Genomic DNA, 24,912 nt, shown 5'->3' with positions numbered 1-24,912 from the left:
TCTCTCTCTAAAATCAATCTTAAGATCAATCTTAAGAGGCCTGGTGCACAAAATTCGTGCACGAGGGGGTGGTCCCTCAGCCCAGCCTGCACCCTCTCACAATCCGGGACCCCTCAGAGGATGTCCGACTGCCAGTTTAGGCCTGATCCCTTGAGGAGTTTACAGTCCAGTGGGGGAGACAGGTGAATCAGATTTCAGTGGAGATAGGACCTAGAATGTGGCTGAGCAGAAAATGCCATAGCAAAACATAGGAACAGCACTTGACTCACTTCTTGGGGTCAGATTTCCTAAAAGCAGTGACATCAAGCAGAAGTTTATAGGATGAACAGATTTGCTATGCAGGGATCGGGCCTAACCTGGCAGTCAGACATCCCTCTTGCAATTTGGGTCCGCTGGCTCCTAACCGCTCGCCTGTTTGCCTGCCTGATCACCCCTAACCACTCACCTGCCTGCCTGATGACCCCTAACCACTCGTCTGCTTGCCTGATTGCCCCTAACCGCTCGCCTGCCTGCCTGATCTCCCCTAACCACTCACCTGCCTGCCTGATCACCCCTAACTGCCTCTGCCTCTGCCACCATGGCTTCGTCTGGAAAGACGTCTGGAATGACATCTGGAAGGTCGTTCAGCTGTCCAGTCTAATTAGCATATTATGCTTTTAATATATATATTTGTATAAAGTGGCATTGAGTAAGGAAGAAGCAGACCCACAGCAGCAAGGCAAAGTGTCTTAGAGACTGGAAGTTACCTAGCCTTGCAGGCCAAGACTTAGAAGAACACAGCTTGTGGCAAAATGGTAACAACTGGTGAATCTAGGTAACAGGTATGTGGGTTTCACTGGATTGCTCTTTCAACTTTTCTGTATGTTTGGCATTTTTCTATAAAATAAAGTGTGAGCAAACAAAATACAGCTTTAAAAATGTTTTAGTGAGAAAGGGATGAAAATGGTGTATCATTCCCCAAATCTCAGGGCAACACTCAGTGATAAACTCTGGATAACTCTAGATCTCAGTCAACTTGGCATTGCTTCTGACCTCTGCAGTCTGTGGTCACTCTTCTCCCCGAAGCCAGCCTTGTCTTCTCAGAGAGTGCCACCGATACCCTCATCTGACGACACCACCAGTACCAAAGGACTAAACAAGGGCGGTTTTTCCTATGCCTGGGGTTGGCAAAAGAGCTGCCAATGTGGAAGTGGAAAAAGTCATTGCGAAGGGATGAGATTCATTCAAGTGACAACCTGCTCCATCGCTGGCCATTCCAGGAAAGTAGGGAGGGGAGATTTGTAATGGGAAAGGAAATCTGTTACTCTATATGCATCATAATTCACTTCATGACTTAGTCCGGAAGGAAGGGAAATCTATTTGAATTCAGCGCCTGCCTGACTAGCCCCTTGTTGACCTCCCCACGCTGTCTGTCTGTCACACCTCAACCCTCTGTAAAGATCAAAATATCTCCGCTGTGCTCCACAAGGACTCACAGGGGCACCACACACTCTCCCTGGAGGGCTTGACCTGCTTTCCAGGTCTGGGATTTACCAATGTCACTCAGCAAGGTGAGGATGGCTCCTTCCCGTAGGCCACAGCAGTTCTCAAACTGGTTCAGATACTGTCAAGAAGATGAAAAGAAGTGTCAGGCTGACTGGTCATCAACCACCAATAAGTCCCCAAGGGGCTTTTACCAGTCATGTGAGTGCAGACCCTGGCCCTGGGCTTTGGGAACCTGGGCTGATGGGCAGCAGGGGCAGCAGGACTGGCAGGAACTGGCCCGAGGCGGAGAAGGAGGAAGTCTGAGAACTCCCAGAAGCGCTCACTTACTCGTAGCTGAGGCGCCTCTGAGTCATTCTAAGATGAGGGATTTTCAGTCTCACCTGCGCTGCAGTTTTGAGGGAGACAGGCCAGAGTCTAAGCTCAACCACAATTGGTCCACTGCGCCTGACCATCCCACAAAAGGCAGGGTGGAAGGCTCTCGCTAAAAACCACCCTCTGATCACTTCCCAACATTGCCTTGCCAGTGGGGTGATGATGACAGGAGGGAATATTTAATGAGCACTTACTACGTGCCTGGCACTGGGCTAACCTCTGCACAGACAAGCCAGGTAAAGCTTTACCTGCCATGCCTCATTGCATCCTCCCCACTGCCACTGAGGGAAGTACTGGTGGAATTTCCATTTCGTAGGTGAGGAACCTGGGACTGGAGGGGGCCAGCGATCTGTCTGCTCACACAGCCATTCCAGGGCAGAGCTGGAATATGAAGCCATGTGTATCTGAGCCTTGAGCCCAAACACTTAACCCCTTTGCCCTCCTGGCCCTCCCAGCTTATTGAGGGGCCCAATATACTACTGGAAATTGGCCTCAAATGAAGACAGTGGAGACAAAACTTCCCAATTGATGTTTACAGTCACTGACTAACACTTATAACCATGAACGTTCAAGAACCTGTTTCCTGAGCAGGGCATACAGACTTCACTCTTTCAATCTGTTCTGGCTTTTACACTTGCTCATGTGCTGGCCACGCTTGTCTCGCTATGACCAGGGTGTAGATTTTGAACTTTTTAGAGGAGGGAAAGACACCTCATCTGGAGAACACCGAGAACCCCATCACTCTGGGCAGCAGCACCGCCCTCCAAGTTCTCCCACCCCCACCCTGTGGGTAACAACATGGACAGAGGCCCCTTAGGCTGCAATCACTTCCCCCTGAGCACCCTGCGCCCACGCCAGGCCAATCACGCGGACATGTGTGCCTTCTTCCCTGGCTGACCGGCTCTTTGCCGCCTACAAGAGCAAGTCTGAAGTCCTGTGCCCAGCCCTCCACAATCTGGTCACATCCCACCTACCTCCTACATTGCCCTCAAAGAACCATCTGCTCAGCTACAACATGGCTTTATCTCCTCAAACAACTGCAGTTAGTAATCAGATGATTGTCAAAGGTTAGGAAAATAAAGAGGAAAAATCAAAGCTTTGTCACGTTCCCCATTTCTCATCCGTTATCAGTGCCCTGTCTGCGGTCTTGCCAGCGACTGTGCTCACATCCTGCTGTGACACTCCCAGGATGCGCCCACCTCCCGGGGTGGAGAAAGCTACTGGGGCGGATCAACCTTCACGGAAAGTTTCCTTGTAAAAAAGGAGGCGGAAGGGGCCCAAAGAGTAATGAGAACAGCACATGATGCTGGGTCCAGGAAACTGCCATGTGAAGACAGAAGAATTGCCTGGGCATCCCCGTCATGGGCCTCCTTCTAAAGCAGGGTTGCGGAACCTTTTTTCTGCCAAGGGCCATTTGGATATTTATAACATCATTCGAGGGCCATACAAAATGATCAACTTAAAAATCAGCCTGCTAGCCCTAGCCAGTTTGGCTCAGTGGGTAGAGCTTCGGCCTGTGGACTGAAGGATGGCACGTTGGTTCAGTGGCTACAGCATTGGCCTGCGACTGAAAGGGTGGCATGTACCTTGGTTGCAGGCTTAATCCCTGCGTGCGGGAAGCAACCAATTGATGTGTCTCTCTCACACTGACATTTCTCTCTCTCTGTCTTTCCCCTCACTTCCATTCTCTCTAAAAAAAATCAATGGAAAAATATCCTCAGGTGAGGATTAACAAAAAAATTTTTTGTTTTAACTAGCCTGCTATATTTGGTCATTTAATTAACTCACTCTTAATGCCTTGGCAAGACCAGACCACATGATTTCATGGGCCTTATACGGCCCTTGGGCCGGATGTTCTCCACCCCTGCTCTAGAGTGAAGAGCTGAGGGACACGTGCACTAACAGGGACGTTTCAATACAAAGCAAGTGTTTTGTTCAGAGCTTTCAGTTCTCCTCTTGCTATATGGCAAAATTCAGCTTCACGGGTGGAGAGGTGGCCTGCATGTGGGTTCACACAGGCTGTGGCCAAGCTCTGCCACTGCAGCTGTGAGGGTTATCACCACCTAACCTCTCTGGGCTGTGATATCCACCCTTTCCACGGGAATCGTAACTGTTTAACCAGTGTCACAGGGTTGTTAATTGAGGCAATGTGTAAAAGCAAGTTGTGTGATGCTGTTTTAGAGAACATGGGGGAGGTGGACACACACCACTGTCCCCGAGATGAGGGAGAGCTGCCATCACCCACCCTGAAGTGCACGTTCTAGTAAAGAGAAGCTAATGTGAGAAGGAAGAAAGCAGAGCCCAGAAGGTGAGTCAGTGGTGGCTCTGGAACCCCAGCTGGGTTTCCTGACTACTGAGCCAGCCCCCTTCCTGCTCCACTCTGGGACCCTGAGGGCACTGCTGCCACGTCTGTGGGAGCAATCCCTCCTAATAAGGACAGCAGTGATGCTGACATGCGGGGCTGAAGTGGCCCTGACGTGCCGAGGGAGGGAAAGTTTGCTTTGGAAGGTGTCCAGTCTTTCCCCGTCCTGAAGACCTGGTGATTGCTTCCTTGTCGTTTTAGTAATCGCTGTGCAGAACGTACAGTGAGCCCTTCCCTGACTTTCTCGTAAGAGCCTCTGATTCACACCCCACACGGGGCAGGGACGGGGGATTTGAGAAGGAAAAGCAATCCCGCTGAAGTCACCGGGGCTCCCTGAGCTTCCTGATGATGAAAGAGGTGAAAGGTCTCCCCACTGCTCCCGCCCAGACAGGCTGTGCCTGCCACCCGGGAAGCCTCACCTTTCGGAGATCCCCTCCTTGGCAGTACTCCATGGCCAGCAGGGGCAAGTCATTGGGAGCCAAATTCTGCATCCCCTCGGGGACATCCCGGGCAGCCACCACATTGGGGTGGTTGAGCCTAAGAAGGAGGAGAAACCAGTGAGGGAGGAACCCAAGCGTTGGCTCAAACCCATTCCCCACTCTGCCCATGTCTCATCGAAGCTCGCCTTCTAACAAAGGCCTAGAATAGCCAAGTGCCCTTGGGAGTAAGTAGGAAGACAGAGGTCAGGAACCGGCGACTCACCCCAGTGCCCGGTCAGTTAGCATCCACCCAGTTCAGCACCATGAACTCAAGAGCTCTGCGACTGCATCAGTATACCTTAACTTTCTTTTGAGTGCCCCATATCAAGTCCTCATTGTACTTTGAAACTGCTTCTAAAAGCAGAGAAAGTAGAGGGGATTTCCAATCTCATGCCACTCGGGTGGCGATGGCGTGTGTGTGCCCGGGTGCGTGTATGTGCACGCGGACAAGGTGACGCCTCCCCTTTTTAAGAGGTTCATGGAGGGGGCACCTGTTTAGTGAGGCTGCTGGGAGGACAGCATCCATCTAGGGACTGACAGGCCGTGTCTCCACACTGGAGGAATATATATCAGCAATAGGTTCACAGCAGTGGAAGTCACATGCCATCTTGGAATTGGAAATATAGGGGGAAAAGGATTTTTTGCTGACAAAGGGAAATTCACTGGGATAACTATTTTAAAGCCCTTAATATAACAAATGAAACTGACCAGAAGCCCCTGACAAGGCCCAGTGTTGGACGCTAACCACCACTGCTCTGCAAGTCATTTACCTGGACAGTCTGGCTGGTATTCTGATTGAGGGACTGAGATATGCAGCAGGTGGGGCTATTGCTCCAGATCCCAAAGTTCAGCTGGCACCCTCCAGATTTCATCTCAATGTCCCATGGTCCCTCAGCTCCTGCAGTACCCTTGACACCCCCGTTCCCCGCCCCCAATCTTCCCCAGGGGCAGCTCTGTCAAAGTGGCTCGGTGTGCTGGTGCTCCGACCTCACCTTCTCATGATCTGGATCTCCAGGCACCACCGCTCTCGATTCCGGGGGCTGAGCTCCTGCCGGCACTGCTTGATAGCGATCTGCTCACCTGTTTCCTGCAGGGAGAGCACACACAGGAAGGGTCAGCACAACCAATGACAACCACAGAGAAACTCATGGGTCAAATCGGGAATTGTCTCCCTAGAGCCCAAAGCATGGATCTTGATCCCCTCGCGGCTCCTGGGGCCCACAGATGTATCCACTGGTAAATATCCCCAAGTCACCTGCCAGCCCATCAGGCTGGTCTCCACCCTCCCCGCCTCTCACCCCGCCCTTCTCTCTCCTTATTTCTATCCATCCAGAGTCTACATCGAGGCCTTGCTCCTTCCCACCTCCTCCCTGAAACCTCTGCTGACCATTCCAGCCCGAGAGATTTCTCATTCCTCCGAACCCGACTGCTGTCACACCAGGTTAAACCATATGACACTGCGATCTTGACCATTCTGGCCTGTACAACTGATACTTCCATATGGCTCAACCAAACAGTCAACGCCACATTCTCTTCATGTCTCATGTTTCTCTTCTTTTTCATGTCTCTCTCTCCAGAGAGAATGCAAGCCTAGTATAGTAGGTGGAAGACAGACTGATTTCAAATTACAACCCAGCCATTTACTAACTCTGTGACCTTGAGCAGACCATTTAGTCTGACTCAGCTTTTTCATCTCTAAAATGGGAATACAGATGCCCAACTTCAGGACTGTCATGAAGCGAGCCCCTCGCAGGTGTCCAATAACGCTCCTGGGGGCACACCCATGTCACGCAGGTACCCCTGGCATTTAAAGTCCTCTGAAGCTTGGCTCCAACCTGCCTTCTCTGCCATTCTCCCACGACTCCACCCTAGGCATCTGACACTGCAGCTAGGTTACTCCACTTGTCCCACTCCTGTGCTTTTCTAGTCTATGCTCTGATAGGTGCACAGGCACTACAGTCTTCCTACTGCAAGGGGCTCTTACCCTCCTCTAAACAGATAACTCCTCCACTGCACATACCTACCAAGGACTTATTTCCCATTGGGCCATAGGGTTATTCCCTCTTCTCTTAGTTAAATTTGTCTATCCTCGTGCACTTTAACCTCTTCTCTACTAACTAGCACAATTGAGGTTTTGTGAATGGAAGAGAGGTAATAAAATGTTTGTGAATAATTAACTGATTGCCTGGGTCCTGCGGATCCACCCCTCCCTTTGACTTAGTGCTCTAGGCAGCACCAAGGAGGTCATGGGGACAGACTAAAAGTGGAAGGCCCTGAGGCTGCAGCATTGGCAGTAGCAGGGACAGCGGCTCTGGCCTTGGCAGTTCCAGACACCACAAGGGGGTCACCACTATGCTGCTGCCACCTCCATGCAGGCCTCCAGGATTGCTGAGGGAAAGCAGCTGCCCCTGGCTATGGCTGTGGTGACACCAGCCTGGGAGATGGTCCTGCCATCAGCGAGCAAGCTATACCAATACTATGTTCTGTGCACACGCAGCAAGAATCTCCCCAATAGCCCTATACTCAGTATGCACCCGGGAAGAGCCACAGAGTACAGGACAGTACAGTAACCCCTCAATAAGAAAATACTTCAAAGCCATCTCAAAATCCTACTGCTGCCCTCCTCGAGGTGCTGCCAGACCATTTTCTCATTTTATGAAAATGCATACTGAAAACAATCATAAGCCTTATAATTATTAGCCTTATAAGTGCAGCAATTATATGGTAGTGAGTGGGACTTAAAAAAACACATGTCAAGGATCGTGGCAAGACCTCCCAGTGTGCATGTGGCTGTCCTTGTGGCAGCAGAACTGCATCACAGACACACATTTACCAAACTAGCCATGATCCCTGCAGGAACAGAGAGAAAAGGAAAAATGGAAGTCTCCAAACACAAGCAGAAGTTGTCTAGTAAGACCACTGAATCACTGCTCAATAAACCAAACCCTAAAACTAACAAAAACTATAAGCTTCAGAAATAAGGTGGCAGGATCTCTGACCCTTACAGCTCCAATGCCAGAAAACAGATGTTTACAACACCTCTAAGATACTCTCAGAAGTTGCTTTTACCAAATCCCAGGATTGCTGGGGTTAAGCTCTCCATCATGCAGTTACCTCACACACCTACTCTTTTTTTAGCAGTTCTATTGAGATATAATTCACATACCATACAACTCATCTATTTAAAATATACAATTTAATGGTTTGGGGTATACTCAAGAGTAGTACAACAAAGCCACAATCAAATTTAGAACATGTTCATCATCCCCCAAAGAAACCCCATATCCATCAGCAGTCACTTCCCTTTTACCCCCAACTCCTCCAGCTCTAGGCAACTATCAATCTACTTTCTGGCTCTACAGATTTGCCTGTTCTGGACACTTCATATAAGTGGAATCATACAGTATGTGGTCTTTTGTGATGACATCTTTCACTTAGCATGTTTCTAAGGCTCACCCATGCTGCAGCCACATGCCTACTTTGGTGACAACAGTCCTTGGTGCAGCCCGTGGTCCTAGGCATTGATAACCAGGTCTGCCGTAAGTATCATTCTCATACTTTGGTATTAGATCCCTGATCTTTGCCTAGAGCCTAAGACTCTCTCTCTCTGAAGATGTTGAAAAATTGCAAATTTTGTTTCTATTGAACCAATTAGTACAGTTGTGCAAGTGAACTTGAGTAGAAGTCCACCTAGGGAATGTATCAAAAGAATACCATTTTCAATCAATGTACAGGCTTCATTACATCCCACAAAATGTTATGCCCTCTGTATCATGAACTTCTGAATTCCTCTGTCTGTTCTCAAACTTACTTGAATTCGGTTTCCAGTTTCCTTTCCCATCCGCATTCAGACTCACACTTTTGCCCAGTTCTCTGGTAACTTCATCAGTAACAGCTCTCACATGCCGTTACAGATGCTTGTTTCCAGTCAGATGGGATCGCCACAGAAACTCAGGCTGTGGAATGCAGCGTTTTACAAGTGAGAGAAGACTGGAGGGCCACGCTGTAAGATGAGGTGACACTGCTGAGAGTGTCCACACAGTATGTGACGTTTTGATGGACAGACTTATAGGCAACAGTTCAGCAGAAGACACACATGGCTTGTTACCTCAGAATGACTCTGAGAGTTTAAACCAAGATATTTTAAATGTGCACCTATTTTCCAGGCCAGTGTTGCTCAGTGGTTGAGCATCGACCTATGAACCAGGAGGTCATGGTTCAATTCCCAGTCAGGGCCATGCCCAGGTTGCTCAATGCCCAGTAGGGGACGTGCCGGAGGCAGCTGAACAATGATTCTCTCTCATCATTGATGTTTCTCTCTTTCTTTCTTTTTTTCTTTATTGATTAAGGTATTACATATGTGTCCATATCCCCCCATTGCCCCCACCACCACCCCCCAATCCTGCCCTCACCCTCACCTCCTGTTGTCTGTGTCCATTGGTTATGCTTATATGCATGCACACAAGTCCTTTGGTTGATTTCTCTCTTTCTTTCTCCTCTCTCTCTCTCTCTCTCTCTCTCTCTCTCTCTCTCCTTTTCCTTCTCCCTCTCCCTTTCTCTCTGAAATCAATAAAAATATATTAAAAATATAAAATGTGCATCTATTTTAACTTCAATTCACAGAAGAGTGTGTTAGTTTTCTATAGCTGCCACAAACTTAGTGGCTTAAAACAACACAAATTTGTTCCCTTAAAGTTCTGGAGGTCAGAAGTCTAGCGCAGGCCTCACTGGACCAAAATCAAAATGTCAGCAGGGCCATGTTCCTTTCTGGAGGTTCTGGGGAGAATGTGCTTCCTTGCCTTTTAGAGCTTCTAGATGGAAGGTGCCTGTGTTCTGTGGCTCAGGGCATCTCCCTCCATCCTCAAAGCCAACCACGGCCGGTTGAGTCTCTGTCACATTGCATCACTCAGACACTGGCTCTCCTGCCCGCCTCATCCAATCCAGGAGAACCTTCCCATTTAAAGCCAACTGCCTGGCAACTTTAATTGCATCGACAATCTTAATTCCCCTTTGGCATGTAACCACATATACTCACAGGTTCAGTATATTAGGACATAGATATCTTTGGTATAGGCCATTATTCTACCTACCACAAACAGCATGCTTCCTTCATAAAAATGAAGATTAATCAATCCCAAAAGGTAGATTTATTAAGTGACTTAGATAATAGTTTAGGTACTCTATCTATACATTGGATAACTGTAGAGAATTGTAGTCTTCTGCTCAACACAAACACTGAACCTAACACACCTGTCACCTGGCCCAACCCAGACTCCAGAAATAGATTTTGATACTTAAAGATTAATACCAAAGATGGAAGATTTTATATTGGCCTCAATATTCAAACTCAAACTAAAGAGTAAATTTAGTAATATGAACACTGGAAAAACAGGGTGTGGAGACCAAAACTGACTGTCTATTTGTGGACAATTCAGCTTAGTCCTAAGGTTATAGGGGAAATCCTAACTTCCTAGGCCTGGGGATGTCCCATACAGTTACAGACACACCAACTGTTTTTACACAGTGGCCCTCTGGAAATATTCTAAAACATTCCGGTTTTTCTGTGAGTAATGTTTCACTTGAACTACAAACCCAAACACTGACTTTCTGCTGCTTAAAATATACCTGGTCTAGAAAGCAGAATTCGATGAAACAGTACAGAAACAGACTATGACTACTGGTTTTGAAGGCCTGGGGAGTCTGTTCTTCACCAGCAGTGAAACTCAAACAGCAGCGGATGGTTTCTTTATTTGGCCTGGAACCCCCTAGTCTCAGCTCTGTTCTGTGGAATCCTAGACTTTGTCCGGAACCATCTCACTATCCAACTTCCAGTAAGTGGATTCCTCATTTGGGACAAAATTTAAAATTGGTTTGTATTTTGAGAAATGGAGACAGGGGCCAACAGTGTTATCTATGTTGGATAAAGTTCATTACAAAGGTCACTAAGAGTCTCTGTGATTCTTTGCTTTTTGTACATGAAAACATAAAAAGTGTGTATAAATGTGAGTGTATTATAAAGTGTAGAAGGCAGGAGGCAGTGGGTTGGAGAGACACATCCTCAGACTTCTGAGAGCTATCAAAAGTTGCCACAGCAGCCCTAGCCGGTTTGGCTCAGTGGATAGAGCATCAGCCTGTGGACTGAAGGGTCATGGGTTTGATTCCGGCCAAGGGCACATGCCTGGGTTGCAGGCCCGATCCCCACTGGGGGGCATGCAGGAGGCAGCTGATCAATGATTCTCTCTCATCATTGATGTTTCTATCTCTCCCTCTCCCTTCCTCTCTGAAATCAATAAAGAAATATATATTTTTTTAATTAAATTAAATTTTTTTTAAAAGTTGCCACAGCAGTAATCTGGAAGACTAGTTTAGCCGAAGCTGGTTTGGCTCAGTGGATAGAGCATCGGCCTGCGGACTGAAAGGTCCCAGGTTCGATTCCGGTCAAGGGCATGTACCTTGGTTGCGGGCACATCCCCAGTAGGAGATGTACAGGAGGCAGCCAATCGATGTTTCTCTCTCATCGATGTTTCTAACTCTCTATCTCTCTCCCTTCCTCTCTGTAAAAAATCAATAAAATATATTTTTTAAAAAAAGACTAGTTTATATAGGAGCTGGCACAGCTTCCCAAAGTTAGCCTTCTTTTAATGACCAGAGAAAACTCACAGGAAGCCAAAACATACATTCAACCCTTAGCACAGAAAGCCCAGTCTCTTGTTACCATGGCCACCATCCAACAGGCCATTATAGCACAAGGGGGCAAGTGGTAATAACCTCCTCATTCCTTCTCAGGCTCTGCCCTCTAAAAGGAATGTTTCAGAAAGGAGGTGCAAAGCTGGGCCCTGAGAGACCCTAGTGACAGAAGTCAGGCCTGACAGTCCAAAGGTCCAGGGTCTGACGGCATCTTTACCCCTGACTCAACAGTGTCGAACAGTCAGTGCTGAGAGAGCTCCGACTTCAACCCGCTCTATTCAGTGTAAACACCCAATGGACACAGTAGCCTCCACACTCACCACAGGGCTCAGGGATGAAGTAGGTCAGGGTGGAACGCCCTCATCCTTCGCCTGGTAAATGTGTGGCATTGAGCCTATTACTTAAGCTTCTGGGTCCTAATCCACAAGATGGAAATGACTCTACCCCTTCCGGTGCTGACAGTTACAATGAGATGGAGGGTCTGATACACAGTGAGCCTTGAGTAAATGACAGTGGTATCATTTCCTTTCTCTAGCCCTTTGTACATGTTGCTCTACCCATCGGAAGTGCCCTGTCTTCTCCCATCAGACTATCTACAGTCTATTTCCTTTCAAGATCCTGCTCAAGTTCCATTTGCTCAAGAAGCCTTCGCTCTCCTCTGAGCATTCAAGAAAACAATATGGATAGAGCACCTAGACCAGCTGGCACACAACACTCTTGATAAATAGTAGCCATTATCATTTCCACACAACTGGGTGCTTATATTTCTAAGTATTCGTCTTCCCTCCTCAATTAGAGCATAAGCACATTAAGGACAAGGTCATGTCCTTTCTCCCCTTGATGGATTCGTGATGGAGCTGAGGTCAGTGTTCAATAAATTCTAAATGAACTGACAAAAGTCTTTAAGACTTCAAACACACAGATAAGCTGAAATGAGCTTAGTCTTATCCAGTGAGGGGACAAGTAAAAGTCAGTACTAATTCAAAGAAGGGATGTTTAATAATACCTTACCTTTTATATCTTTGTAATAGGCAAGGCATATATGGCCTCATTTTATCCTCACACAAGAATCATTTGGGACCCAAGACAGTGCTTCCAGACCCTTTCACATCAAAGCACAGAGAATATATTTGTATGGCATCCTAGGACTTTTCCAGGAGCTTCCAGAGAGCTGCCCATGTCTGGCCCAGAGCCAAGGGGAACAATATCTTAGCATCCTCAAAATCCAAGGGGAAAGAGGGCACTGAGGAGACAAATGGTGATGGGAAAAATAAAATGTACTAAAAAAAAAATCCATGGAGGAAGTTGTGGCCCTAAGTCATGAAGCTGTCAGGATTTGAACCCAACGTTGTGTGACTATGAGTCATGTATTTTTCCCCCCTTTTTCCCACCAGGTGCTGCAGTCTAAGGCCACTCAGATCTTCGCCTTTTCCTCTTCTTTTGTTTTTAAGAAAGATCTTTTTGAAATTACCAGCCTATCTAGGCTGTACTGACCCTTGGGCTGAAGATGTAAGGGAGTAAGTACCAACGCAGCAAGGATTGTCAAGGCCCATGCTCAGTAAGGGAATAAAAAAACTCAAGGACACAGGACTGAGGTCATTGTTACACTGCCCTTCCTCACTGGGGAATAATCTTTTTAGAGTTCTCTGTTAAACAAGGAAGACATCTACTTTGTCCTCCCTTTTTCCCTTACTGCTTTGAAATGGTTTAGACTGATTGTGGAGAACTGATAATGTCCTAGGGGTTTCCCCACCTTGGATTCCCCCACTATAGAGCAGTCACAGTGGTAGGTTCAGATTCCAAATCCTTCACTTACTAGCTTAGCCTCTTAGGGTAAGTGGCTTAGCCTCTCAGGTATAGTTCCGTTTCCTCAGCTATAAAATGGAATTAAAGACAATAGTACTTCCTTCTAGGTTTATTGTGCAGACTGGAGATAACGCATGTAAAATACCTAGCCAGGCCTGCCAATGTAGCGCAGTGGTTGAGCGACAACCTATGAAATAGGAGGTCACAGTTTGATTCCTGGTCAGGGCACATGCTAAGGTTGTGGGCTCAGTCCCCAGTAGGGGGCATGCAGGAGGCAGCCAATCAATGATTCTCGCTCATCGTTGATGTTTCTATCTCTTTCTCCCTCTCTGTTCCGCACTGGAATTAATAAAAATATATTTTTTTAAAAACTAAAATAAAATAAAATACCTTGCCCAATGCTGGCATGTAGTCGATTCTCAATAAATTATGGGTCTACTATTAGGTATCAATTATCTGACTGAGGATACCAATGCTTAAGTTCTTTTATGCAATGTCTCTTGTGATAAAAAAAAAAAAGTCTCTTTTGTAGACAAGATAAAGCACATAGAGTATTAGGAAAACATGCATGATTATGTTAAGTATAATCATTACGCTTGACTAGAGTTAAGCAAATCAACCTTACCCTAGCCCAGCTGCATTCTTTAAAAGGTCCTGAACAGAGGGGTATCCAGCAGACAACACAACGCTCATGTTCTGATCCTGAACACTGATTTAAGAACCCCCACTAAGCACCTAACACAGCTCTACAGATTTCTCCAACTGAGGAAGAACCCAGGAGGATGGTGCAGAACTTCCTGGACTGAGCCAGGCTCGTCAGCAAGCAATCACTAAGAATCTGTGAACACTCAACTCCTCCCTCCACTTTCTATTGCACCACTAAGTCTTATCAATTCTACGCCTAAAATAGCTCTTAAATCTGCCCCCTTCTCTCCATCTCCACCACCATCAGCCCTGTCCAGTCTCTCACCTGGACTACTCAAAAAACCTCGTAACTGGTATCCCCACATGACAGGGTAGTGCCAGAGGGGTCCTGGTACCAGGTCCTCAGAGCTGATTGCTAAATATTTAGGAATTCAGTGAGAACTGGTTGTCAAACTGTCAGTGGCTTGAAATAAGCCATGATGGGGCTAGTTACTCTGCGGAAATCAGGGCTTTTTATTTTTGACAGCTGATTTCCCAGCACACCACTGCGTGGGCCCCTTCCAATCTGTCCCTGCAGTCAGCGTGGATCACCTTCAACAGCTTCCTGTTGCTTTCTGAATCACAGCAAAACCTCCTCAGCAGTCTGACTCTCACCTTCTACACTTCAGCCTCCCTGGCACCTGTTTCCCTGTCATCCTTCTTTCCAGTCACACTGGCCTATAAGTCCCACCTACCTGCCATGACCCACCCCTCCACAGGGGCTCTGAACAGACTGCTCCCTCTGCCTGGAACTCTCCTTCCACATTCTCTACCCAAATAACTTCGTCAACCCCTCAGTCTCTGCTGGGTGCCACTTCCTTGGGAAAGCCTTCCCCGATGCCTAGTATAAGGACTCACTGCACTTGGCCCTCTCCCATGAGATACTTATCACAGTTGGGAGCTTACACTTATAATTATTGATTAATGGTTCGTTCTCTTTTCCAAAAAAGTCTTTATCAAAAACCAAACGGGTTTTAGTCACCATTGTATCCATCATAGACAATATTTGTGGACGGACTGAATGAATGATTTTGTCTACCTGATACATCCTATATAATAAAAGCCTAATATGCAAATCAACTGAACGGTGGAACGACTGGTGGAACGACCGGTCGCTATGACATGCACTGACCACCAGGGGGAAGACGCTCAATGCAGGAGCTACCCCCAGCCCACAGGCCCCAGGCCAGCCAAGGCAGTACCCACAGGGGCCCCCGAGATCGCCCCACTAGTCGCCCCACAGATCAGCCCTGATCACTGGCCAGGCCTAGGGACCCTAGCCATGCACAAATTTCGTGCACTGGGCCTCTAGTATATAACATAAAGATAGTTGGAATGAGGAAGTGAAAGAAACCCAAAGCCACAAAGAGCCCTGGCTGACCAGGAACTTAGAGCCTTCACAAGACACACTCCTACACACAGACAAAAAGGCATTATATGAGGCATGCCAAATAATAGAGCTGAAAGAATTCAAAATTCCCACAGAATGAAGGAGTCTATGATGGGTTTATGGAAGAGATGGTCTAGGGCTGACCCCGGAGGAATGGGTAGAATGTATATAAAGCTGTCCGGGAGAGGGAGATTTGTCCCAGAGAGGGCTCAGCCAACAAACCTGTTGGGAACCAACAAAGGGCGGTAATGCTAGAAAGACAGGGGGAGGCCAGACTGCGGAGGGGCCACAAACAGCAGGATGAGGAGGAGTTTGGTTGTTGGCTTTTTAAAGGAAAAAACAAGTTAAGGGTTTTTTTTTTTAATAAGGAAAGGAACTTGAAAATAGTTATTCTATGAGAGTAATACACACACACACACACACACACACACACACACTCTCTTAGGCCCATATATATGAAGCCCGAAATAAAATTTAATCTCACAATAGCTTTCCAAACCCAGAGAGCAGATGGAGGGCATTTTGAGCTGGAGATAACAGCCAAGTGGTATATTTGAACAAAACTCTTTTGAAGGGAACCAAGATGTCTCTAGTTCAGCTGCAGTAAGATGTTTGCCATAGTCAAGACTCCAAAAGCCCTAGCGTGTCTAGAAGCAGCCCAGCCCAGGTACATGGGGCTATAGAATGATCTGGTTCTTCCGCTGTAATGCTAGACCCCTGGCTATACTCTGGCCAGAATAAATTTGAGCCAGTGGTGTTACTGAGGCCCCCTCAGCCAGGGGTAGGCTTTGCTAGAACCCTGGTTTACCAGTTGGGTATAAGAATGTTACTGTCGCCCTAACCGGTTTGGCTCAGTGGATAGAGCGTCGGCCTGCGGACTGAAGGGTCCCAGGTTCGATTCCGGTCAAGGGCATGTACCTAGGTTGCGGGCACATCCCCAGTAGAGGGTGTGCAGGAGGCAACTGATCGATGTTTCTCTCTCATCGATGTTTCTAACTCTCCATCCTTCTCCCCTCTTCTCTGCAAAAAATCAATAAAATATATTAATTAAAAAAAAAAAAGAATGCTACTGTCTTGCAGAGTACGATACTGGCTAGGCAGCAGACTTGATGGCTCTCGCTACTTGCTGCAGCCAGGCTCCTGGCAAGTGGTATGCAATCTGCCATCCCTTCAGTCCAAAAGGGTGCTCATGGCCAGGCCAGTTTTTCTCAGTGGTCAGAGTGTCGGCCAGTGGACTGAAGGGTTCAATTCCTGGTCAAGGTACAAACCTTGGTTGCAGGTTCCCCAGCCCAGGAAGGGGTGCAAGCGGGAAGCAGCCAATCAATGTGTCTCTCTCACTTTGATGTTTCTCTCTCTCTCCCCCTCCTCCCTCCTTTCCACTCTCTCTCTAGAAATCATTGGAAAAAATATCTTCGGGTAAAGATTAAAAAAAGAAAAAAAGGCTTAGCAGCCTTTGACTAAAAAGCAGGTGCCTTCAAGGACTTCGCTAGGTCTAGATTTTGGATCAAGAAGCTAATTTAGCTTTTTGATGAGTGAGAGTTCCCTAGCGCAGTGGTCTCCAAATTGGGTATATGCACTGCAGGGGTTACCCAAAACTGGAATAAAAAATTAATTAATTAATTAATTAAGCTTTTCTGATATTAACTATCTGGCACTCTCCTCCAATCTTTTGTCAAAAAGTCATTTGCCACTTCTGGTACTCGAGGTGTCCTGAGGAAAAGGGCATTTCACAGGCAGGGGTGGACAGGGGCCTATGGGGAGAAACTGCAGGTTACATGTGCTCCGCTTAGTTATAATTATGAGTTGTATTCTCTAATTTTTAACAACTCTCATAAAGTGGTTGAGTGGCTTAAAAAGGCTCCTACAGAGAATTTCAGTACGTGTAACACCTGCACAAGCGAATAGAAAAATGGAAGAACTAACACTTCTAGTGTGGGAAACTCAGGTCAGACATATAAGGAGGAAAAACAATGAATTTTAATCAGATCTAAAAAGAAATCAGCCCAAATAACTCAAAATTATAAAAATTGTTTGAAATACGGATTTTCATCCCCAGATCCTTAACAATAATTCTCACTTGCGTGAGCCTCTGAGTATGTTATGCTGTGAAGTATTGCAAACACTGATAGAAAACTCAAAAATATTTCATTATTCCCATCTTTTAAATTTTTCTATGTGTATGTTTTATAATGGGATCTATTAGAACAAAATATATTTAATATATGATAGTTTAACGTTAGCATAGACATATAATTTAAAATATAATTGAGGCTGAAAGCTTAAAATTCTTTTACTATTTATTTAGGTGGCGTAGTCAGTAGGCTTGGAGACCGCTAACCCAGAGTCGGCATAGCGGCCCTGAAACCCCCATCCTCAGGGCCCCTTCCTCACTCTCTCCCAAGAAGCCCTTGGCCAAGGTGAGCAGCATGCACCCACCTGGCGCACGGTGGGGTACAGGCAGTGGGGGGGCCTGCCCATGGCCCTTCCCCGCTGCACGGAACCCCCCTACCTGATTGTGCCACCGGATGACGTTTCCGAATCCCCCGGTCCCAAGTCGCTCTTTCATTTCCCAGGCCCCACATGTCTGGGTTGGCAGGGAAGGTGACCAGCTCATTCCGATGCGGGGCTAACTCTGGAAGCAGTTTGGGGTGGGAGACAAAAGGTTATGGTTCAGAAAGAATGGAACTCAAGGAGGTGGGGAAGGTAAGAGAGACCATAGCCTTTCCAGGTAAGAGAAGAAGAAACAGAGCTGGTTTGCAACGTGTGTGCAAGTTGGGCGTGTATTTTGGTTTGGGGAAGAGAGTTTTGTCTTTCTCACTTTCCCCCACCCCCGCCTCAGCCTGGGGTCAGCGAGCAGGGAGGCAGGTCATGCACAGGAGACGATGCCCTACAGCCCATGACCTCGGAAAGGGATCCCCGGCCTGGACCTGGGCGGGGGGCGCCCTGCCCTGCCCTTCGGCCCCAGGCGGCAGGGGCAGAATCCGTCTGGGTTTCCCCACGGTCACGTGTGTCTTCCCACAGCCCTGGTGAATCACGGCGCTGCCCTGCAGCCACCCACCTGGGAGCAGCACCCACCTGGGAGCAGCCCCTGGAACGGCCCGCGAGGGCTGCTCTCCGGGCCTCCCCCTCCAACCGCACCCCAGACCGGCTTCCACGCCCGGAACCCCGACTTCTAAACTCCACACAAGTGTCTTCAGGGGCTCAAGTGAGGCGGGAGGTGCAGGCAGAGCAGAGGGGACCAGGGGTGGGCAGGTGTCCCGGGCCCCAGCACCGTGCGGCCCACGCCCGCCCGATGACTCACCTGTCGGCGGGGACCCGGGGCGGGGGCGGCGGGGGCTGCGGGGGCCGGGGCGGAAAAACCGGGGGCTCTGGGACCACCCCGAAGACATTAAAATGCGGGGATTTACATCGGCCAGCGGAGCGCCACTTCCTCAAACACTTCCTGCTCTGGCGTCACGGGTCACGTGGGTCGCCGCCCGCCCTTAAAGGGGCCGCCGCTGGTTCGCCACCCGGGCGGTACCGGGGGCCTCGCGCTCCGGTGGCTCCGGGATAGATGCGTGTGGCTTCTAGGCGATTCTAACCAAAATTGCACAGGCTCTGCTCCGGGAGAGAGAACGGCCCTAACATAAGCCCTAAAATGCCAGAGTTGCTGTTCTCAACCTGTGGGTCGCGACCCCTTTGGCGGTCGAACGACCCTGTCACAGGGGTCGCCTAAGACCATCCTGCATATCAGATATTTACATTATGATCCATAACAGTAGCAACATTACAGTTATGAAGTAGCAACGAAAATAATTTTATGGTTGGGTCACAACATGAGGAACTGTATTTAAAGGGCCAGAAGGTTGAGAACCACTGCAGGACTTGGAACTGGAGCGGTCTCAAGGACAGGGGTGCTGGGGTTCCCCACCCCCCCTCCTCGCCTCCGGGGTGAGGTCGGCCCTGCTCCCTAGCTTCTAACCAGTGGGTTGACAACGCCCCCGGGGGTTGACTTAGGGCCTGTTTGCACCACTTGCAAGCCCGCTGGGCTCAGGCTGCGCTCCCCTGGTCTGGGTTCTTCGGCTCCTTATCAAGAATGATAAATCACAGCGACTCCTGAAAACTGACAGCCCCGCCTCACTCTTTTAAAATGAAAAATTTTTAAAGTGGGGGAAAAAATCTTAATATTTGGTTCATAGTACCGTACTAAGAAGTTCAGAAGGTCAACTGAATTTCGAAGCAGCTACTGCCCTTGACCTTGGAGGATCTGGGACCAATTAACCAGTGCAAGCACCCCTGTCTCCTCTTTAAAATGTCGGCTGTATTAGGTTGAATTGCATGCAGTTGTCATTTTTGTAAGCCAAAAGCAGTGGAAACATCAGCAACAAAGATCAGCGGTTTCATCTGCTGCAGCCCAAGAGCAGCAGGAAGATATAGAGGAGGGCAGGCGAGTCAGAAAGGCAGGCGCCAGCAGGGTTGTTGTGAGGGACGGATGAGGTCATGGCAGAGGACACTGCGGCCTGAACAGAGTGCAGAGGCTGCAGTTAATTAATTCTTAGGAGCGATGTCAACCCAAACAGAGGGGTCAGCGGAGCCCAGAGCCACCCCAGGCAGCCTGGGCTGCTCAGAATTTCTCAATTTACCTGTGGTCTCTGCTAAATAGAGCACTCAAAGCAGGAAGAGAAAGGAGCATGAGTAAATTGTTGTAAATATAAGTGTTTGTTTAATAAGTTTTTTAAAAAAATAAAACATATTTCTTGAGCTCCTATATGTAGAGGAGGTAGGCTCTCTATAGAGTCTATTTCCTGTATGACATCCTGTCACCTCTGAAAATCACTGTCCCTGAAACTGAGAGAGACATCCGCTGATACCCGGTAGGCTGAAGGTTTATACTCTGCGCCACTGTACTTTAGGAGTTCTCATGGCTCAGCTCAGCATAACTTGGTTTTCAACAGAACATAAATCTCTCTGATAAGTCATATATTACTAGATTTTTAAAAATTAATGACGGCCCAGGAAGGTGCTTCTGGGTTTCATCATGTCCCAGATATTTATCAGCTTACGCCCTGTTTTCCCTCCAGATACGACATGTCCACTGTCTATATCTGGTCTCTATCCTGCTCTGGAGATGTGAGCAGAATAGTATCTCTTTTTCTTTCTGTTTTAAAGCAGCGCATGCTATTTCGCACTGACTAGTGGATAATTAAGAAATACTGAGCAGCCAGAGTGCCTCACACAGGGCTGGGCACCTCTGTGTCACTCTCATCAGAGACACCTGGAATCTTACTGGGGACATAAGAAGCACAGAGAATTCCAGATAAGGACCAGGCAATAAAAACCCTGTGCGAATTAGTTCTACCACAGCTGCAGGCAGCAGGGTATTTGTGATAAAGATACGGTTTCTACGCGGTTCTTTTTAAAATATAATCTTCTTCCCAGAGTAAGTCAAAGATATCTCTTCTCTTAGTCTTTTTTGTGTCCTCATTTGAGAACACTGCTCTCTCACTGATAGCATCCAGGCAAAGCGGCACTGAGCGCCTTGGAGGGAGGAGAGGATTGTTTTCTGAGAGATGAGTCATAGTAGGAGAAGCCAGCTTAAAAGATAGAAAGGCAAAAAAACAGACCACTCATGATCCGGGAGGATTTCTCGGTCCCCCAGCCCCCAGAGGCAGCTCTGGTTCAGCGACTTCAGCAACTTTTTCATGATCCTCCCCAGTTTACTTTATCCCACCCCTGCAGGGAGCAGACTTTGCAAGTCAAACTGCTCCTTCCACAAACGAAAATCCTTCTGCCAGAAACGTTGGAGAACTATAGTTGGAAGATCTGCAGAAATCCTCCTTTCTTCTAGGCCAGTGGTCAGCAAACTCATTAGTCCACAGAGCCAAATATCAACAGTACAACGATTGAAATTTCTTTTGAGAGCCAAATTTTTTAAACTTAAACTATATAGGTAGGTACATTGTTTTTAACTTAATTAGGGTACTCCTAAGGCTTAGGAAGAGCCACACTCAAGGGGCCCCAAAGAGCCGCATGTAGCTTGCGAGCCGAAGTTTGCCGACCAAGGTAGAGGAGTTGGTGGGACAGGGCGTGGGCTTGCGGAGGCTTATGGTGAGAATAAACTTTGGCCCAGACCCTTCAGGGCTCAGCGCATCGCCGGCTGCAAAAGAGGGAGGGAGAAAAGTCTCTGTGAATGAGACCTGGATCCATGGTGAAACTTTAGAGCAGTGGTTCTCAACCTTCCTAATGCCGAGACCCTTTAACACAGTTCCTCATGTTGTGGTGACCTCCAACCATAAAATTATTTTCGTTGCTACTTCATCACTGTAATTTTGCCACTATTATAAATCGTAATGTAAATATCTGATATGCAGGATGTATTTTCATTATTACAGATTGAACATAATTAAAGCATAGGGATTAATCACAAAAACAATATGTAATTATATATGTGTTTTCCCATGGTGTTAGGCGACCCCTGTGAAAGGGTCATTCGACCCCCAAAGGGGTCGCGACCCACAGGTTGAGAACGGCTGCTTTAGAGGAATCAGGAAACTTTCAGAGGGCCAGCCAGGCCATCGTGTCTCAAACCTTGGGTGAAACACTGAAAGCTGAGGATTTGGGGCCCTGAGTCACTCTCCCTGGAGGAATGATAGATTGGGGGAGGAATGATAGCTTGAACTCTCCCTTTGTGTTTACATACACATGATTTTATTCCAGTAAATTCAAATGAAAGAGGAATAAGTTACTAAAGGGCAACCGCCCCCTTCCCCCTCCCGCCCCCACCTCCGTTACTTGGTGGTGGTGGCAGGGAGACCATGGGTATGTGCTAGGTTTATGTGTTTATACACTGGCAGGTACATTTCTCCGCTCGCCTCAGTTTTGCGCTGCTACTTTTGTTCCACGGTAGCAGAGATCTTGTTCACCGCCGCGCTCCCAGCGCCTGGTATATCATTGGCGCTCAATAAAAATTTCCTGAGTGGATTGGCCAATGTAAAGATGGGTGATACCTGCACTCTTTAGCCTTTGGTTATATGTCCTCTCTGGAGTCTGAGAGAGGTGGGTTCTAATCCTGGCTCTGCATTTTCTTGGCTTTGGGAACTCAATTTACTGAACCTTACGGAGTGTCAGCTTTTTCATCTGTAGAATGGGAGCTAATGAAACCTATTCCTCATGGTTATATGGTTTAAGTGAGATTATATATAAAGTGCCTAGTACAGAGCCTGGTACTTATTAAGCCCTCTTTGAATAGTAGTTATTATGCTATTATTTTTAATTGCAATAATACAGAATGTCGCTCAGTCCTTTCTGACTCCAGGGAAATGGGCTCAAACCCACTGAGCTTTCACGTTTCCAGGAATTTGATGTAAAACGTGGGTGGTATGTTTCTTAACCGTCCTTTCTAAATTAAGTCCTCCTCTCCACCACAACTGGCCATTTTGTCACCACACTCTATTCTAGTCCTTCAGAGCACTTATTACTAATTTTTTTGTAAAGAGTTCAGCTTTTTATTGAACATGTTACCAAAAAGATCTAGTTAAAAAGACCAAAGCCCTTGTCATCATCGAACCCCTCAGATTCCTCTTTCTTGGCTTCCACTCTCTTCCCCCCGACTGAGGGCCTCAGTAATGGAGGGGGCAGGGTCTCTTGCTGGGCAGGGCCACCAGCCCTTAAGTTGTAGATGAGGCTCCCAATGTTGACGTTGACCAGGGCTTTTGCAACAACCCTGGGCAGAAAGGTTCAACATTCACACCAGCTGCTGTAATGAGGGCATTGATCTTATCATCTGTGACTGTCACCTCATTGTCCTGCAGTTTGAGGACCAGAAGATACAAACTGCTTCAGAGATGAATGCCCTGATGCAGGCTAATGTTGGGCTGGTGGCTACCAGGCCTGGTGCTAGTTGCTGGATGAAGAGAGGGCCTCACCCCAAAGCAGCCATACCTTCCTCGGAAGCTACTGAGCACCTTCATGGCAGCTCTGAAAAGAGGCCCTCACTAATTTTAATACAATATTAGTCTATTGTTTATTGGTTGCCCCTCCCGCTACTGGTAGCTTCCTGTCTGCCTATTCTATCCCCCAGTGTCCATGCATCACCTACATGTGTGCAGGCCACAATATTATTATTATTATGACTGCACAGTAAGACCCTGCAGCCAGGGGCTCTGAGATGGCCAGCACAGCAGTCTAACTCCCGTTCTGATTCCCAGTGCCTTAGGCTGAGACCCATTTTCCTGCTGATGGCCCCACTCACTGGCTGTCATGGTGCTCTTCTCAGGCTGATGTGACCTCCTTCTGGCTCTGTGACCCCTTTACGGCGTCCCCTTTGCGTAAGCAAGCTCTGAGCTAAACAGGCTATCTATGCTAAGTTCTTTCTCTGTCCCTGCCCAGCCACCACTCTCGGTAAGAAGGGACCCATAGTGATTTGATATGAATTATGTATGCCTCCCTTTTTCGAAAAAGCAACAGACTAGTTTTGTTCCTAGATAACTCTGGTTTTCTTCTCTGCTACTTCTATACTATTACTAACTGCCCATCTGAGTCAGCTGACACTGACTGAGTGGGTGGTCCGAAAAGTGGGCAAAAAATGGCAAAATGGGAGGGGAGATTTTTGGAAAAAATTGTAGACCCCTACTCATTTTATTACCGGAGGATGTCAGATGATTTACATTCATAGGTAAAGTCTCCACTTCATTTTTGGTCATTTTTCAAAAATCAGGTTTATAGAGGTGTAACTTACACAAAATAAAATTTACCAGTTCTAAATGTACAGTTTAATGAGCTGTTTCACAATTGCATATAGGTTGTATCACTCCAAAAGGTGCCCTCCAGTCAGCACCCTTGTCATCAGCCCCCCTCCCCCACCTTCTGACACAGTCCTTCCCGGCTCCCTCCTTTCTCCCCCAAACCTCCACCCTACAGCCCCTGGCAACCACTGACCCACAGTCACTATAGTTTTGTAGCTTGGCTCATTTTAATGTAACTTCTTAGCCATCATTTCTAGAGAATGCCGAAGGTGTGGCCAGACTGCTGGGCTGGGCTGGGCTGGGCTGGGCTGGATTTTTCATGCTGAGGAGTCAGAGGAGTCAGAGACCAGAGAGGACCAGACTGGGACCGCCCAGGTCAGTGGCTCTAGAATAACGCAGGCTGAGGCTGAGCTAGCCCGGGCGGGAAGGACTGCTAATCATGAGCCTCCAGAGGCCATGCCAAGAAAGAGGAACAGAGAGGAAGGGGGAGAGCCCGTGCACAGCCCAGAGGGAGGAAGGGTGAAAAAGGCCACACAGCCAGCGGAGATGGGAACTTTACTTCAGGGCCCGGAGCTGTGTTGCAATTCAACTGTCAGACCCAAATCCATCCTGAGCCCAGGCTGCTCTCAGCACTTCCCCTTGTCAGGGGTGTCTGTCCTGTTATGGGTTGGCTCAACGAGATAGACCACCGACTCAGAATTTAAATTTGAAAGCCTTTTTATTAAGCTGGCCAGCTGACCACAGCACCTATCTCCCCCTCTGGGAGATTCGGAGCATGTGGCAGAGACCAAGGGTGCAGTATGATTCTTTATAGCAAGACTGTGTTAAGAAAAATTAACTACAAAGCATTCCATTAAGGTTAAACAGGGTCACACCTGGCTGGAGCATATCATAAAACATTGTTTTTCTAAGACAATCTAACAA

The 24,912-nt window shown here is 47.7% G+C and overlaps 1 protein-coding gene and 1 pseudogene across 4 annotated transcripts in view; one reads left to right on the top strand and one right to left on the bottom strand.

The window, feature by feature from the left end:
• Positions 1–18,704, bottom strand: part of IKBKB (inhibitor of nuclear factor kappa B kinase subunit beta) — a 52,686-nt gene extending 33,982 nt beyond the window's left edge. For all 4 annotated transcript variants that reach the window (XM_070408471.1, XM_070408472.1, XM_070408473.1 and 1 more), the window contains exons 1-5: positions 18,567–18,704; positions 17,775–17,897; positions 5,691–5,785; positions 4,639–4,756; positions 1,534–1,603 (exon numbers count right to left, since the gene is read on the bottom strand). In XM_070408471.1, the coding sequence (XP_070264572.1) occupies positions 1,534–1,603; positions 4,639–4,756; positions 5,691–5,785; positions 17,775–17,879 (388 nt within the window). In that variant the 5' untranslated portion in view covers positions 17,880–17,897; positions 18,567–18,704. The remainder of the gene's footprint in view (positions 1–1,533; positions 1,604–4,638; positions 4,757–5,690; positions 5,786–17,774; positions 17,898–18,566) is intronic.
• LOC139004986 (ATM interactor pseudogene) lies at positions 7,068–7,898 on the top strand (annotated as a pseudogene).
• Positions 18,705–24,912: the final 6,208 nt, after the last annotated feature.

Source organism: Myotis yumanensis, unplaced genomic scaffold (genome assembly GCF_028538775.1).
Source record: "Myotis yumanensis isolate MYYU_CA2020_CCGP unplaced genomic scaffold, mMyoYum1.0.hap1 SCAF_3, whole genome shotgun sequence".
In the NCBI taxonomy this organism is placed as follows: domain Eukaryota; kingdom Metazoa; phylum Chordata; class Mammalia; order Chiroptera; family Vespertilionidae; genus Myotis; species Myotis yumanensis.
This window is presented reverse-complemented; position numbering and strand designations above follow the sequence as displayed.